The following is a 14,637-nucleotide window of genomic DNA, read 5'->3' as shown; positions in this document are numbered from 1 at the left end:
CCCCGGGAGCGGACGCAGACCCCGAGCCCAGGGGTAGAGCAACGAGAAGGGCGTTTATTACCGATCGCTTCCACCCCCGCCTGGCGCGGTGCCCCCCCCTGCCGCCCACCCCCCCCCGGCACGGGAGCGAGCCCCCGCCAGCACCACAGCTGCGGGAGGAGAAAAGTACGGTAAAAAAAAACAACGAAACGAAGGCAAATAAATTAAATTCCCAACCAGGAAAACGCGACCAGGGGCCGAGGCGCCCGTCCGCGGTACTTCAAAAATGAAATGGGGGGGGGCGGGGGGGGTGGGGGGTGGGATACAAACCAGAAAAGGGCGAGAAGTACAAAAAAAAAAAATACAGAACCACAGTCACGAGTGTCCGGAGACAAACACCAGCAACAGCAGAGGAAGGCGAGCTGAGCACCCATGGGTGGGGGCAGCAGGAGGGTGGGAGCCCCCTGGGTGCCAGGGGGCTGCAGGATCGGGGGCGGGGGGCGAGGCTGGAGGAGAGCTGGTGGGGCACGGGCGGGAGGGGGGCTGTGGGGGGGGACAGGGGCAGCTCAGTCCCTGCCCGGGGCAGGTTCTCCCCCCCTCTGCCTCTCTCCTCTCCGTAGGCAGGGCCAGGTCTGCCCCCCAGGTACGGCAACGGTTGGGGGGGGGGGGGGGCAGCGTCCCCACCCCGGCGGGGGCTGAAGAGCCCAGCAGTTATTTGGGGAAGGCTGCTCCTTCTCTCTTCCCCCCGAAAGCCGCCAAATGGGGGATGCTGATCTGCAAAGGGCAAAGAGGGACGGGCTGCACGGTGCGGCCGCTGCTGGGCCAAGTGTTTAAGTAGCGTTTACCAGGGGCGTTTAATCACTCCAGCTAGGAAGCGAGAGGGCGGGGGGAGCGGTGCCCTAACAAAACCGTGTCTGCGAGCGGGGAACACCAGCGGCTGGGACCCGCCGCCCCCCCAGTCTCTGCCTCGCCACCTTCCCCCCTCCTCTCCCTCGCCAGCACGAAGCGTTTCTCCTCCGGAGTCCTTTATATTTCCTCCACTCCGTGTGCAAATATCATCACCAGTCCCGGCTCCAGCACCATGTCCTCGCCCATGTGCTGGTTCTCGCAGGCCATCACCACCACGGCCTGCTTGCCGGGGATGCGCTTGGCCACATAGTTCTCGTAGTAGCGCCGGTTCATCTGGCGCGTCTCCAGCGTGGCCAGGCCCTGCGGCCAGTTCCGCTCGTGGGCGTTCTCGATCAGCTCGTTGATGATGGACGTGGGGCAGCCGCTCTCCACCAGCGAGCGCTTGATGACAGCCTGCAGCACGGCGTCCGGCGTGGAGATCATTCCACCCCACCGCGTCACCCGGGCGGGCTGCAGGGAGTTCACCCACCTGGGGGACAGACGCGGGGACAAAGCGTCAGCGCCACCGAAACCGAGGAGCTGTTCTGCCGCCGGTCTGCTCCACGCTCAGGAGCGAGGGCGGAGGGGGGATGCCAGCCCCATTTCCCTCTGTTCTCACCCCAAAACAGGAGCCAGCTGTGGCATTCAGCTTTGTCAAGCTGAGCCCTTCCTCCCTCCCAGGAGGGAGGGGAAGGACGGATCAGATAAGGAGTTGCTTCCTCCTGCCTTTCTCAGAAGGAGAAAGGAATCTGGCAGCTTCCTGCTCCTGGACAGGATGCAGGTGGCAGAATAAAAAAGGTCAGGACCTGACTGTGCAAACAGCTTCTGCGCCGCTCCCCGGCACAAACACCCCGCAACCGCCCCTCGCTTCTGCGATGGGAAGGCACGCGAAGCGTTTTTCTTCTCTAACAGCACCTTGGCCCCTGCAGGCCTCCCCTCCCCTCAGACCTGTCAGCAAGCTGGCTGAGCCACAGCGCCGCTCACCCCCTGCTCCCACCCGACCAGACCAGCGGGAAGCAGCGCTTACTCCAGGATTTCGTTGTACTCGATGGTCTCCTCCAGGTTCTGCAGGTTGGGGTTGACGCTGCGGATCGCTCGCATGTAGGCCTTGAGCAGCTGGATGTCCCGCTTCTGCAAGGGGAAGAACACGACGGGGCTTGGGGCGGGCACCAGGGCTGCAGCTGAGGTCACGAGCGCAGACCCCAGCCCGTCGGGGAGTTAAACGCGCCCCTGCCCCTCAGCTCAGCTCCCTCCCCGCAGCCGGAGGCTCTCAGCTCGGGCACGCTGTGCACAAACTGCTTGCGGCGGCTGCTGCCCACGTGGCTGAGCCCGACCCTTCCCGGGGGGGGACGCGAGCACTCGGGTCCCGCCGCGCGGCTGCCCCCGGCCCGCTCGGACCCACCTGCTCCGCCAGCTGATGCTTGTGCTCCGCTGAGGTCTTCTCCAGCTCAGCGATCCTCGTCTGCTGCTGCTGCACCACGGACCTCAAATGCTTGATGCAGTTGTGGTTCGGCAGCTCATCTTTGGGCATTTCCAAGCTGCAGAGCATTACAGAAAGGTGGAGGCCCCACATTAGGGAAAGTTACGCACCAGAGCACTTGGCACAAGCACGTAACCAACTTCCAGAACGAATCAGTCTCTGCAGACTCGCCAAGAGGCCCAGAAGCCCAGGCAGAGAGGTTTAGGAGGGGAGGACCACGGGAACAAACCCCCACCAGCCCGGCAGGCAGTGGGACTTCTCTCCTCCCAGGTGATCGGGGTTAGGCAGCCATGAGCCCGACCCCGTCTGACTCCGTCCTAAGAGATCTGATCACCTCCGAGCCAAGAGTCAGCCAGCACCCGGCTGGATGCTTACAGCACGGGAGTGGGAAGGGTATCGGCACCGGGAGCACACGTGCCAAGGCCAGACCAGCCACCCACTGCTCCCAGCGACTCGCAGGAGGGAGCAGAGCTGACGCTGGAGCTTGTCCCGGGCTGGAACGGCCCTGGGCAGGTTTACGAAGGCCCCGGCACCCGGTTTCCAGAAGCCAACCAACACCCGAGCCCCGGCGACAAGCTGAAGAGCTGAGGACTTTGAACCAGATTTAAAAGGAAAATGGGTTTGGCTCAAAATCCTTCCCTTCTGCAGCGCCTCGGCCTTCACGGCCCTGCTGCCCCCAGGGCTCAGCACGCACGGGGCAAAGGGGCGTGAAGAGCAGAACCAGGCTCCGTAACCCTTTTTCATTTTCCTTCCCTTTTCCCTTTTCCTTCCCTTTCCCCAAGGCTGTCACCCTCGCTCTGCCCTCCCCCTGTCCTCCTGCACTGGCCGTACGGAGGGAGGAGACGGCCGCGCCGCGCCGCGACCGGGCCAGCACCTGGAGGCCATCCTCACCCGCATCCCTGCTCGCAAGTCACCGGGCGCTTTGGATTGTGCTCGCAGTCGTTGAGGTGAGACATCAGGTTGTCGAGCCGCACCACGGCCGTGCAGCCGAAAACAGCGTTGTCGCAAGTGATCTGCAGCTTCGAGAGCATATTACGCATGATCCGCGGGACGGGGCGGAGGTGGGCGACCGTCACCACGCTGCGGTCCACGGGGCACGTCTGCTGCTGGGAGAACCACTGGGTGATGCAGGCATTGCAGAAGGCGTGCTCGCAGTGAGGAGCCTGCCGGGAGAGGAGCAGAGAAGAGCCCCGCGTTACCTGGACCTGGCCTTCGCCGGCCCACGTCTGGAAGGAGACCTCGAGCAGAGGAAAGCACCTTAAACCGTGAGGCAGGGCCGCCCGCCCCTCTTTTGGGTGGCCGCTGCCTGGGTTCATCTGCCCGGCAGGGAGAAACGGGAGGGGGCAGAGCCCGGGAATTTACTGCCTTCAAAGCAAGGCTGGTCAGGAGGGAGTCCTGAGCCCAGCTACGGCTCCAGGAGGCTGGTACCCAGCCGAGAGGCCGCTCGGCGCGTGAGAAAACCCTGGGAACAGGGAGCTTTAGGCAGCACGTTCTCAAAAGCAGATTTATTTAAATCTGGTTGAGCCAGGATTTTCCCTCCTGTGCGACGGCCTGTGATCGTGTTCACACGCTGACTTCTTTTATTTTTGAATTTTTATTCAAATCAAAGCTTGTTCTGACGCCACAGATCCCCATGGCTGGAAGGTGCCAGCACCGCTTTAGCTCCAACAGGTCGCAGCGCTGCGTGCTCCAGCCCGTGGGCACAGGCTGAGCCTCGCCCCGCAGCCCTCGGCCTCGCCGGGATCCCCGTGGGGCAGCCCGCCACGAGTCCCAGCTCTTGTGATTTGGGTCATTAGTGAGTCGCGAAGCTGCAGTAAGCACAAGTTTCAGAGCAGATTAGTCCTATTTGAATCCTTTTTATTTCGAATGAGGCAGGATTTACGCAGAGGGTGCCAAGCTACTCGACCCGGCCACAGCTCTGCTGGTGCTGCAACGCCTCTGGCAGAAAACGGAGCCTGAAGGGCAGGGTAGGGGCCAGGGCACCGAGTCCGCGCAGAAGCCAGCTCCGCTCAGCCAGCGGCACCAGGGCTGGGGGCTGTGCAGGCTCTGAGCTACCCCTCCCTCCCCCTTTTCACGCCTCCTTGCTCAGCATCCCCCGAACCCAGCACTGGGCGTGCTTCCCCCAGCGCTCACACGACCGCAGGCTTTTGGCCCCCGCTGCTGCTTCCTTACCCGTGGCATCCCCAGGACAGTGAAGGACCCATGGAGCCCACCTAACGCCGTGCGTGGTGCCACCACCGTGCGTGTGGATCGAGACTTCTACAAGTCTGGAGCTGCAACCGGAGGCTTTCAGCAGCCGCTGTCAGTGCTCAGATGGAAACCTACCTGAACTGGCTCCTCCAGGACCCCGCTGCAGATGGGGCATATAAGGTCTTCATCAACATCCCCCTGAAACCGTGCTACATCATACCCCATTGCTCATCACCGACGCCAGAACCCTGCGGAGGGAAGAAGACAGCCGGTGAGGAGCAGCCGGGCATCCCGCGGCACCCGGACGGAGCTCACAATGCGCCGGTTCCCAAATCCCTGCCTTCTCCACCCAGCGCAGCAGACCCGGCCGTGGCAGGAGCTCGCGGCCCCGCTCTGCTGCGCCGGACGCCCGTCCCGACGCGCTGCTGGCGCCACGTCTCTCCCACCCGCCTTATTTCTGATCCCGCCGCGGCCTCCCCGCTTGTCGGGCTTCGTTTTTGCGCAGCCCTGCTCGGTGTGCAGAGGGGAAGGCAGCGCAGAGGCAGCACCAAGGATGGGCACGGCGCTGGGCACGGCGCTGGGCTGTCACGGGGGGGCAGGGGAGCCCTGGGGACGGTGGCACTGCCGGCACCCGCCTGCCCAGCGCAGGCGTCTTCCTCGCCACCACCTCCGGCGGTTTTCCCACCTGGCCAAGCCGACGCAGCGCAGAGCAGAGCGTGACCTCGGCTGGGAGCCCCCCCAAACCCCCCAGAGCTGTTGGGGGGCATGCAGCAACGGGACCGGCCCCGGGAGCAGCCCCACGGCCCCATCCCGACCCTGCCATTTGCCACCTCGCGCTGCCTGCCTGCCGCGGGGCGACCTTGAGCTCTGCGCCCAGCACCCCGGCGGTTCCGGCTCCTCTGCAGCTCGTCCCCAGGGAGCCAGCAGCTCCCCTCCCACCCCACCAACATCAAAGTCGGCGGCAAACGGTCGCGGCCGCGCAGATCCACGTCCCCACCCCGACACAAAGGGCAGCCGCGAGCCAGGTGCGTGGCGAGGGGAGCGAGGGGGCACCGAGGCTCTGAAGCCGCCACGGCAGTGCCACCAGCAGCAGCTCGCCCCGCTGGGGCTCCCACCGGACCCCCGGCCGAGGGGCTCGCGCGATGCCACGGCCCCGAGGAGCTGCTTGTGGCCGGAGCAGCAGGGGGACACGTGGAGGGGGGCCACGGGTAACGGGTCGCACGGTGGCCGGCCCTCGGGACCCTCCCCTAGACATAAGGCTACAAAGCGGGGGCTTTAATCAACTCGCAGGGAATCGGGGAGGCAGGTAAATCCCCCCCCCCGGGGAAGTCGGCCCCACGCGGGGACGGATTCTTCCCTTCCGCAGAGCAAGCACAGACAAAAGGCTCCTTTGAGAGGCTGGGGTGGGGAAGTCCCCGGGGCGGTTTGCGATTCAGATAACGGGATTAACGGCTCCGGGGGGGCCCGGAGGGAGAGCAGAGCGGATCGCCAACGGCTGCTCCCCAACCTTCCCACGGCCCTGGATGGATGCTGGGGGGGGACCCAAATCCCTTCCCTCTCTCGCACTGCACATCCCAGCCCCCCCGACGCCTTCACGTGGGGTTAAAACCAACTGGCAGGGCGGACGGATGTGGGGGGCCCAGCACAGCACCCCGCAACCTGCTGCCCCCCACCCCCCACCCATCGGGGGGGGCTGCACGGCACAGCTGCGACCGCTCCACAGAACCCCAGATTTTAGGGACCGGAAGGGACCTTGAAGTCCACCCAGCCCCAGCCCCCTGCCAGAGCAGGCACACCGGGATCAGGTCACGCAGGAACGCGCCCAGGAGGGTCTGGGATGTCTCCAGAGGGGACTCCACGTCCCCCTTGGGCAGCCTGTCCCGTGCCCTGCCACCCCCCCCGTGAACAAGCTGTGTCTCGTATTTAGGGGGGGACCTCCTGAATGAGGTCACCCCTCGGCCTCCCCTTCCCCGAGCTGAAGAGCTGCAGCTCCCTCAGCCTCTCCTGGTAAGGGAGACGCTCGGCGTCCTCGTGGCTCCAGGGTCACGGCGGCTCTGAGCCCGCCGGCAGCTCCGAGGACGCCGGGGCCCTTATGGGCATCCGGGTGCCCCCGGGGAGCTGCACAAGACCCTGTCGCCAGCACGACCACGGCCGGCCCCAGCCGAGCTCGCTTTCTTCTTTCGGCTTTCTTCAGCTCCGGCCTCCGGGGCCCCCGAGGCCCAGCCTAAGCAGCTGGGCAGGATGCGGCCGCCCCCGCGTCCACGCGGGTAGAGAGGAGCAGAGGGTGAAACACGGACTCCCGAGATGCAGCTGTGCCGCCTGCCAGACAGAAGCCCCAGCAAACCTTCCTCCAGCACCTGCACGAGCCTGGGAGCCTCCGAATTCTTCTCGTGCCTTGCCCCCGCCGCTCCCCCCTCCTGTGGGCTCTGCCAGCACGCAGCGGCAAGGAGCACCCGCTCCTGCCACGAGGCAGGACAGCTGAAAGCATCGGCAGCACTCGGGCGAGGAGGAGCTGGAAGCCCGGCCTCCTCCCGCCAGACCCAGAGGTGAGGCGGGGACCCGGCCCCCCGGGGCCACGGGCGGACGCACTCACCCTCGCCTGGGCTCAGCAACCTGCAGGACGGCCCCGGAGAAGGTGCCGGGTGGCTACCGTGAGCAAGCCCGGCTTGCATGGAGCTGCTCGGCAGGAAGGATGATTCACGGGCTGCAGGGAGCCGGCACGAGGAGCTTCGGTACCTCTCCTGGAAGGGCTAACCCCGGGACGGCGTCGGGCCAGACCTTCTGCAGCACGGCCAAGAGAAGACCCAGCAGAGAAGCGTGGGTGGGAACCCGGAGAAGCCCACCCCCAGAGCAAGGCGACGACACCCCGCCGCCCGTGATTGCGGCCGGTTACCGAACAAGCTCCTGCCCTCGCCAAACGGCACGCGGCTCCTTGACCCCAGCACCAGCGGCCTCCCTGGGGCCGGGCAGGGAGCGAGGAGGGAGCAGAGGCCGGTCACAGAACAGGGCTCCGGCCCAAATGACAGCAAAACGCGGGGACCTTCCCCACCTCCCTCTGCTGCCCTGAGTCCGCCTTCTCAGATCATCACCCCCCCGGCCCCCGGGGGCTTCCCGTTCCGCACGCTGCCCAGCCTGGAGACCGACAGGATCAGAGGATCGGTGGGGAACAAGTCAGAAGGACTCCGAAGTCCCTACCCTTACCCCTGGCCTCCCAGCGCCCCCCTGGGGGACAGAGGTCCTTCAGGGCCCGCTCCCAACGTGCCCTTGAGGAGGAAGAGGAGATGAGGAAGGCAGCTGGAAGGACCCGTGCCGCTCTGTCCCCCCCGACACGGGGAAATGGGGGGGCTGCAGGGCAAGGCGGGCAGGCGCCGCCAATCCCCCGCTCCGGTTACGGGGACACCCGTTCCTACACACTTGACGCATCACACCCGTGTTCCGAGTCTGGGGCAAAACTGGGGCAAAAAGGGGCTTCACTCGGTGCCTGGCACACCTGCCAGACTCCGCTAGCGAGGCCGAGGCTCCTCCAGCCCGAAGCACGTCCGTCCGTCTGTCCGTCCACCACGCCGGCAGCAGCCGCACCGAGAAGCCTCCCCCGGTAACATCAGGCTGCCCTCCAGCACGACGATGAACTGCCCCCGTCCCGAGGAAAAACTCAATCGCCGGCAATTTCTTCTGCTGACCGAAGCAAAACCCAAGCCCCCGGGGGCAGCTCTCCCTCCCCCTTCAACGAAAAGCCCGCGGGGGAGCCCGTCGATGCGTCCCGCGGCCCCTCCTTTCTGCCCCGATACGTTGGGGCCGCTGGAGCCGGGGGCAGCCGAGCCAAGCTCTGCCCGCGGGTGGCTGCGGAAAAGCCGGGGGATGCCCGATGGCCCCGGAGGAGCTCCGCCGGACGAGGCCGGCTCACGGCGAGCCAGCTTTGGCTCGGGAACGGCACCGAGCCAACGGGCGGCACGGCGTCGCAGGGAGCAGCCTGCTCCGTGGGCAAGGGCAGGCAGCAGCGGGCAGGGGCTGCCCGAGCGGTGCCATCGCCTCCCCACCAAACGCTGCAGGGAAAATACGCCCGGGGGGGGGAAGGGGGGGGCCCTGCCCCGGCGCTCAGGAGCGGGAGCCCCTTGTTCTCGGCGCCCCCAGCACAGCGCGGCCGCCGGGCGCCGCGGCAGCTCCGCAGCCGGGGTCGCTCGCAAGAAACCTGCGCCATGAGCAGCGCCGCTTTTCGTAGCCTTTCCTGATTTCATCAGCTTCGCGGGCCGAAAGAAATAAAACGAGAAGCAGGGGGCGAGGGGCAGGCAGGGAGAGCGCAGAGCCCAAGGATGCAGGGGGGGGCAGCTCCACGGCGCTCAGCCCACCATGGAGCCGCCGCTCCGGTGATCGTGGGTGTCCCGGGGGCCGCGGGGGTCCCGAGGCGGCCTCGCTGCCGCTGGGGGGTCTCCAAGACGGGCTGGGAAGGCACTGGAAAGCTTCAAGGAGGCAAAGGCAAGCAGCAGCTGGCTGCCAGCCCCCGGGGGCTGCGTCCGGCGAAGGCGGCTCCTGCCCCCCGCTCGCGGCACAGATCGAGGCCGGGGGCTGCAGCGGGCACGGCAAAACCTCATCGGGGTCGTGGCACTGCTCCGACTGCGCCTTCACATCTTCGCATCTCCCCCTTTTGCTCGCGTTTGGCGAGCCCGCACGGCTTCGTGGTTGTCCCAGGAAAACGTTTGAGACATCTACGAGCCACGGACTTAAAAAAATAAAATTAAAATAAAATAAATGCTGGCAGAGAGGAGAGCACACGTCTCTGCGGGCCAGGACAGTCGCCGCACCTGCCCAACGTGAGACCCCCGCCAGGAGCCAGCCGGTGAGGAGCTGCCGACAGAAGCCACCTGCTCTGCCCGCGCACCATGTGGGTAATTAACCTCACGCTAACGACAGCACGGAGCAGCCGCGCTCCCTCTCCTCCAAAAAAAGCCGTCGGAGATGAAGCTGCAACGCGACGTGCTCCCTTCTCCCCGGCGCTACCGCGCGGGGCCTCTAATCGCTGCCGGCTCCCCGGGCACGGGGAATTTGGGGGCAATTCACGCCCCACGCGCAGGAATCCTCCGGTCCCCAAAGCTCCGTGTGGGGGATGAGGGAGGCGGCAGCCCCGCAGCCCCGCGCTCGCCTCCAGCTGAGGGAAGGACCACGGAAGGAGCAGGAGTGGGGCGGGATCGATTTACGCAACGCTGACGAGCGTCCTGATTCTCGCTTCCTAACGACGGGCGCGTGCGGGAGCTCGGTGCTTCCCCGGACTTCAGCGGGAACAGAACCCGCTGGGCTCAGCGCGCCCGCCGCGGCGCTCCCGCACCTAAAGCAATCAACATCCCCCAGGGCCTGGAGCCTCTCGTCCGCGGGGGTGTTCCTTCAAAGCGTTTTAACCGATCAGCAGGGACTTCAGCGAGCACTGGCCGCGACCCACACGGTTTCGGTGCCTGCTGTTTTGATCCGAGAGGCCACAGGCGAAACGCACAGCGAGCAATGACTAACGTTTTTAATTAAAAGCCAACAGCGTCGAGAGCGCCGATCTCAGGGCTCTTTCCTTAAAGATTTCTCCTCCCGCGTGGCTCTTCTCCGACACTGGGTCATGTCCAGAGAGAAAAACATCCCAAAGGAAAAAAAAAACAGAGAAAAAAAATCCCTTTTCCTAAATCGGGAAGCGCCCGCGAGCCGGGACCCGGCAAATCCAAAGCAGCAGCGGGGGAGAAGGGAAGCAGGAGGAAAACCTTTGGGAAGAAGCAGCCAGGGCCGCTCTGTCGGGGAGGCATCACCCGCACCCCCTGGGCCATAAAACCAGCGCCCAGCAGCCCCCCGGCTCCAGCGGGGGCTCAGCACCACACGGCTTTTATCTGACCTCTCCCCAGCTCCGGGGCCGAACGTGCTCGCCTCCAGCGGCGCGGGGTGACCGGGAGCACCGGGGGCAGGGCTCGGGCCAGGACGCAGCACCGAGGTGCCGGCGACCCGGCCGATCCTGCCAGCCCCGCAGCCCCATAAAACACGCCGGGAAATCAGCGAGCCCGTGCCTCCGACGGCGGCTCGGAGCACGCAGCTCGCCGAGCCACGGCTACGGCTTCTAAAAGAAATCCCCCGTTATTTCGGGAACGCCGAGGGCCTGCTCCTCGCCAGGACGCCCTGGCAGGGCGGCCCGGCCTCGAGACGCCGAGCTTCCCACCCCGCTTCCCTTCCCTCCTTCCCCAGCCCGATCGAGCCCACCTACGGGGCTCAGGAGCTGGAGCCGCGGCGCTGCCCACGGGCTGCGACGCCTCGCACGGGATCCCCGAAGGGGCAGAAAGAGCGGGCAAAAACCCCCCGGGGAAGCGACGGCGCAGGGAAGGCCGGGAGAGCATTCAGAGCTCAGCACATCGCCGCGTCGGGGAAGGAAGGAGCCCTCGTGGCACACCTCCCCCGGCAGCCACGTCCTCCTCCTCCTCCGGAGCCCCTTCGGCAGGAGGGGACAGAGACCCCAGGAAGGGACGGAGACCCTGCAGGGCTGCCCCGGGCCCCACCTCCCTGCCCGGCAGCGGGAAGGGACGCGCGCAGGATGCCTGCAGACAGCTCTGGGGTTTTGTGCTTCCTGCTGCGAGCTCCGGACGAGCCTTCCCACTCTCCGGCGCTTCCCCACGCGTCCCTCGGCCCGAGCTGCCTGTGACAGCGGCTCCTGCCTGCCAGGAGCCGCGCCAGGTCCCGAGGCTCGGGGTACGAGCTCCTGCCGGAGGCTGCTCGCGCCACCAGCTGCCCTGGCGCAGCCGGCTCTCCCCGGCTGTCGCCGGAGCTCTGACACATCCCGCAAACCCCACAGGTCACCGAGGAATGCGGCGCGGCTCGCTGCTGCGGCCCGCGGCGTGTCTCCAGGCCGGAGGAAGAAGCCACCTCCGAAATCCCGGAGGCGGGAGCCCGACGCGCGCCGCGAGGCCCCGCGCGCTCCTCCCGTCGGCAGAGGCGGCCGCCGCCGTGAGCGGGACCCCCGCACCCCCCCCAAAACGTGGGGCCGCCGTGTCCCGCGTTCCCTTCGCCGGAGGGGTGGAAGGAGCCACGGGCTCGCAGCTGGGACCGTGCTGCTTCGCTCCGAACCATTTGGGCGCGAGAGGTCCCCTCGCAGCTGGGGAACAATCCCGGCCTCGCAGCGGAACAGCGAGGGCCCCACTCAGCAGGAAGCGCCCCCCGCTCCCTGCGCCGGGAGCCCACACAAGCCGCGGAGCCCCCGAGATTGGCCCCGCACCAAGCCCAGGGAGAAAACACGCGGGAGGCCGGGAGCGCCGAGCGGCTCGGGGCTCGCTTCCACTTGGAGCTCCTTTTGCAGGCCGCTTTGCGTCGCCTCCAGCTCCCTGCCAGCCCTCGCGATGCCTCCGCGAGCTCCGGATTCACCAGGAGGTTTTGTTAACAAAGCGCTTTCCCCGCAAGTCACGGGGAAGCTGGCTGCGCAGAGAGCGCGCTGGAAATTCCAGCGTCTGCCTGGCTCGTCGGAGAGCGCCGAGTGAAATCAGGGCTGCGGAGATCAGGCAGGGGCAGTTCTTCAATCCAGTTTGGCAGGACTCTCTGAAACCAGTTACTCTCCGAAATTTAGGGAAGACGTTGCTGCTTCCCCGCCGACGTTACCTCCCAGCAAAGGCTCTTTAACGGCTTCAGAGCGCGAAGCGCGCTCTTTGAGCCTGCTTCAAACCCTCGCGCGGCCGAGATCTCGAAGTGGCGCCCAGGTGAACGTGCCAGGGCAGCGGCCGAGCGGCCGCACGCTGCCGCCAGCCACCGAGGGGCTCCTCGCGGGCACGGGGAGCCTCTCGGCACGAGCCCGGGGGCTGCGCGCAGGCCTAGCGAGACCTCTCTCGGTGACAGAGCCGAAGCAAAGCTTTCAGACAACCGTGACTCGAGAGGTACCCGCGGAAGGCAGCCGAAAGCCCTGCCCGGGAGGCGCCGTGCCATAAAAGCGCCGACGGGACACCGACCGCTCACGTGTCTGGGGCTCCACGGGCGCGGGGAGAAACTCAGCGCCCGCCCGCGCGGGGGGGGATCAGAAAAGTTGGTGAAAAGCGCCCGATTTTTACCTTCCGCGGCAGAATTCCTCCCTAAGCAGTAAAGAGGCAGGGCTCGGTCTGGGTTACTCTTTGCAGGGAGCCGCTCCCCGTGGCCCATCTTTTCCCCTTCCTTCTCTTACAGCTTAAGCTGTCATTCTTCGAGGGCCAAGAGCCGCCGCCACACAGGAGTCTCGAGGCCGAGCGGGACAGATCTAGTCACGGGGAGAGAAAAAAAAAAAAGAAAGGAAGGAGAAATGAGCACGGTGAGAACCAACGGGAAGGCTGCGCCCTGCCTTCCAGCTCCCTCTGGGACCCGGAGGAAAACCCCTCTCCCTCTGCGAGAGCCGCACAAAAGAGAGAAGGGCAACCTGCGTTTCCCAAAAAAAAAACAAAACCTCTGCAACGCTCCTAAAAACACCCTAAACCTCCGCAGAAACGCCGAAAAGCCCGCACCGCGAGCCCCGCGCGCCTCGGACCGGGTCGCGGATCCCCTCGAGAAGGTCGGGGAGGGCGCCCCGAGGGATTTCTCACCCCCCTGCCCCCCTCCGTGCCGCGGGGGCAGCCCGGGAGCCCCGCTGGGGCCGGGAGGGCCGGGAGCCCTCGCTCGTGGCGGCGAGCTGAGCGCCGCCGCCGCCGCCGCCTCCCCGTGGCGCTGAGCCGCGGAAATTCCAGCCCTCGGCCAAAACGCCGCTCGCCTCGGCCCCGTCTGGAAGGGGAGCGGGGCCGGGGGGGCAAGGGGGGGGAAGCTCGCAGGCAGCCCGCGGGGCCGCTCGGTTCGCAGGCCGGGGAACGGCTGCCCCGGAGGTAAAGCCTCCGCTTTTCCCTTACGCAATCCCGCTAAAAATAGCTCCCCGAACGCCACCTTCGCATCTCCTGACACAAATCCAAGGGGTTTTGTTGGTTTTTTTTTTCTTCTTCGCGCGACTCCTGCGCTCGCTGCCAGCGGGGCGAGGGCAGCCCCGAGGAGCCCCCGCAGCCCGCACGGGGCCCCCGGTGCCGGGCCCCCTCCGCGGGCCGTGCTCGGCAGGGACACGGCCACGCACCGGGAGGCCCCGGGGCTCGCAGGATGCCGAGGGCCGGGCACCTCGCGGGGCTGCTGGGCCCCAGAGCCGCCGGCGTTCCCCGGGCACTCAGCCCGGTACCGGCATCCCCTTGTCCGCCGCCTTACCTCCTCCCACCACCCGCACCCCGGTACCGGCCCCCCCTTACCCCCGTCCATCCCCACACCCACAGCCCGGTACCGGCCCTCCCTTGCCTCCGTCCATCCCGTTACCGGCCCCCCCTGACCTCCATCTCCCCCCTGTTACCGGCCCCCCGTTACCTCCTGCCATCCCGTTACCGGCACCCCCCCTCACCTCCGCCCACCCCGTTACCGACGCCCCCGTACCCCCGGCCATTCCCCTTCCTCCCCCCCGTTCCCTGCCCCCCCCCTCCTCCCCCACCGGCGGCGGGGCCGCGCTGCGCCCCCCCGGGACGCGGAGCCCGGAGCCCCCCGGCCGCTCCCCGCCGCCCTTTGTCTGCCCGGGACCGCCGGTTCCCCCGCCCCGAGCCCCGCCGGCAGCCCCGGAGCCCCCCCCGGAGCCTCCCCGGAGCCTCCCCGGTGCCGCCCGCACCGGGAGGGGGCCACGAAGCGATCGCAGCCCCCAGGAGGCCCCGAGAGGCCCCGGCCCCGCTCCGCCCCCCCCGCGGCACAACCGGGGGCGGCCGCGGCCCCGGAGCCCGCCCGCCGCCGGTACCGGGGCCTCGCCCCCACCCCCCTACCCACGTACCGCCCGCCGCCGCCCGCACCGGGCCGGCTCCGGGACGCCGCGGGCTCGGGCCCGGCCGCAGCCGCCGCCTCCTGCCCCCGCCCGGCCCCGCCGCGCTGCGCCGCGGCCCCCGCCCCGCCGGAAGCGCCCGCCCCGCCGCCGGCCGGAAGCGACGCTCTGGGCGCCCAGGGGCCGGAACTCGGTGGTCGGGGCGGACCCCGCGGGCCGCGAGGGGCGGGGGGAGGGCGGCGAGTGGGCGGGGCTTGATGCATTGCCCCGCCCCTAGGCCCGCCCCCGCCGCCTCGCCATTCGCTGTCCGCGCGGGACGTCCACC

The 14,637-nt window shown here is 67.5% G+C and overlaps 1 protein-coding gene across 1 annotated transcript; it reads right to left on the bottom strand.

Annotated features, from left to right (window-relative positions):
• Positions 1-189: 189 nt before the first annotated feature.
• RNF41 (ring finger protein 41) lies at positions 190-14,464 on the bottom strand. The gene is made up of 7 exons (XM_080570955.1): positions 14,325-14,464; positions 12,586-12,767; positions 4,673-4,785; positions 3,239-3,510; positions 2,270-2,405; positions 1,895-1,998; positions 190-1,357 (listed from the first exon to the last, which is right to left on the bottom strand). The coding sequence occupies exons 3-7, from the start codon at positions 4,760-4,762 to the stop codon at positions 1,006-1,008; spliced, it is 954 nt and encodes a 317-aa protein (XP_080427081.1). The 5' UTR covers positions 4,763-4,785; positions 12,586-12,767; positions 14,325-14,464; the 3' UTR covers positions 190-1,005.
• Positions 14,465-14,637: the final 173 nt, after the last annotated feature.

Source organism: Anser brachyrhynchus (assembly GCF_964034855.1).
Source record: "Anser brachyrhynchus genome assembly, chromosome: 29".
In the NCBI taxonomy this organism is placed as follows: Eukaryota; Metazoa; Chordata; class Aves; order Anseriformes; family Anatidae; genus Anser; species Anser brachyrhynchus.
The sequence above is the reverse complement of the archived record's forward strand: the minus strand, read 5'-3'. Positions and strand labels throughout refer to the sequence as shown.

What these genes read in the sequence shown, in the direction of transcription:
- RNF41 (XM_080570955.1), bottom strand. Translation starts at nt 4,762, where the DNA reads ATGGGGTATGATGTAGCACGGTTTCAGGGGGATGTTGATGAAGACCTT. An exon ending in TCCTGGAGGAGCCAGTTCAG is followed by an intron (nt 3,511 to 4,672) that starts GTAGGTTTCCAT and finishes CTCTCCCGGCAG; the next exon opens with GCTCCTCACTGCGAGCACGC. An exon ending in AGCATCAGCTGGCGGAGCAG is followed by an intron (nt 1,999 to 2,269) that starts GTGGGTCCGAGC and finishes TTCCCCTTGCAG; the next exon opens with AAGCGGGACATCCAGCTGCT.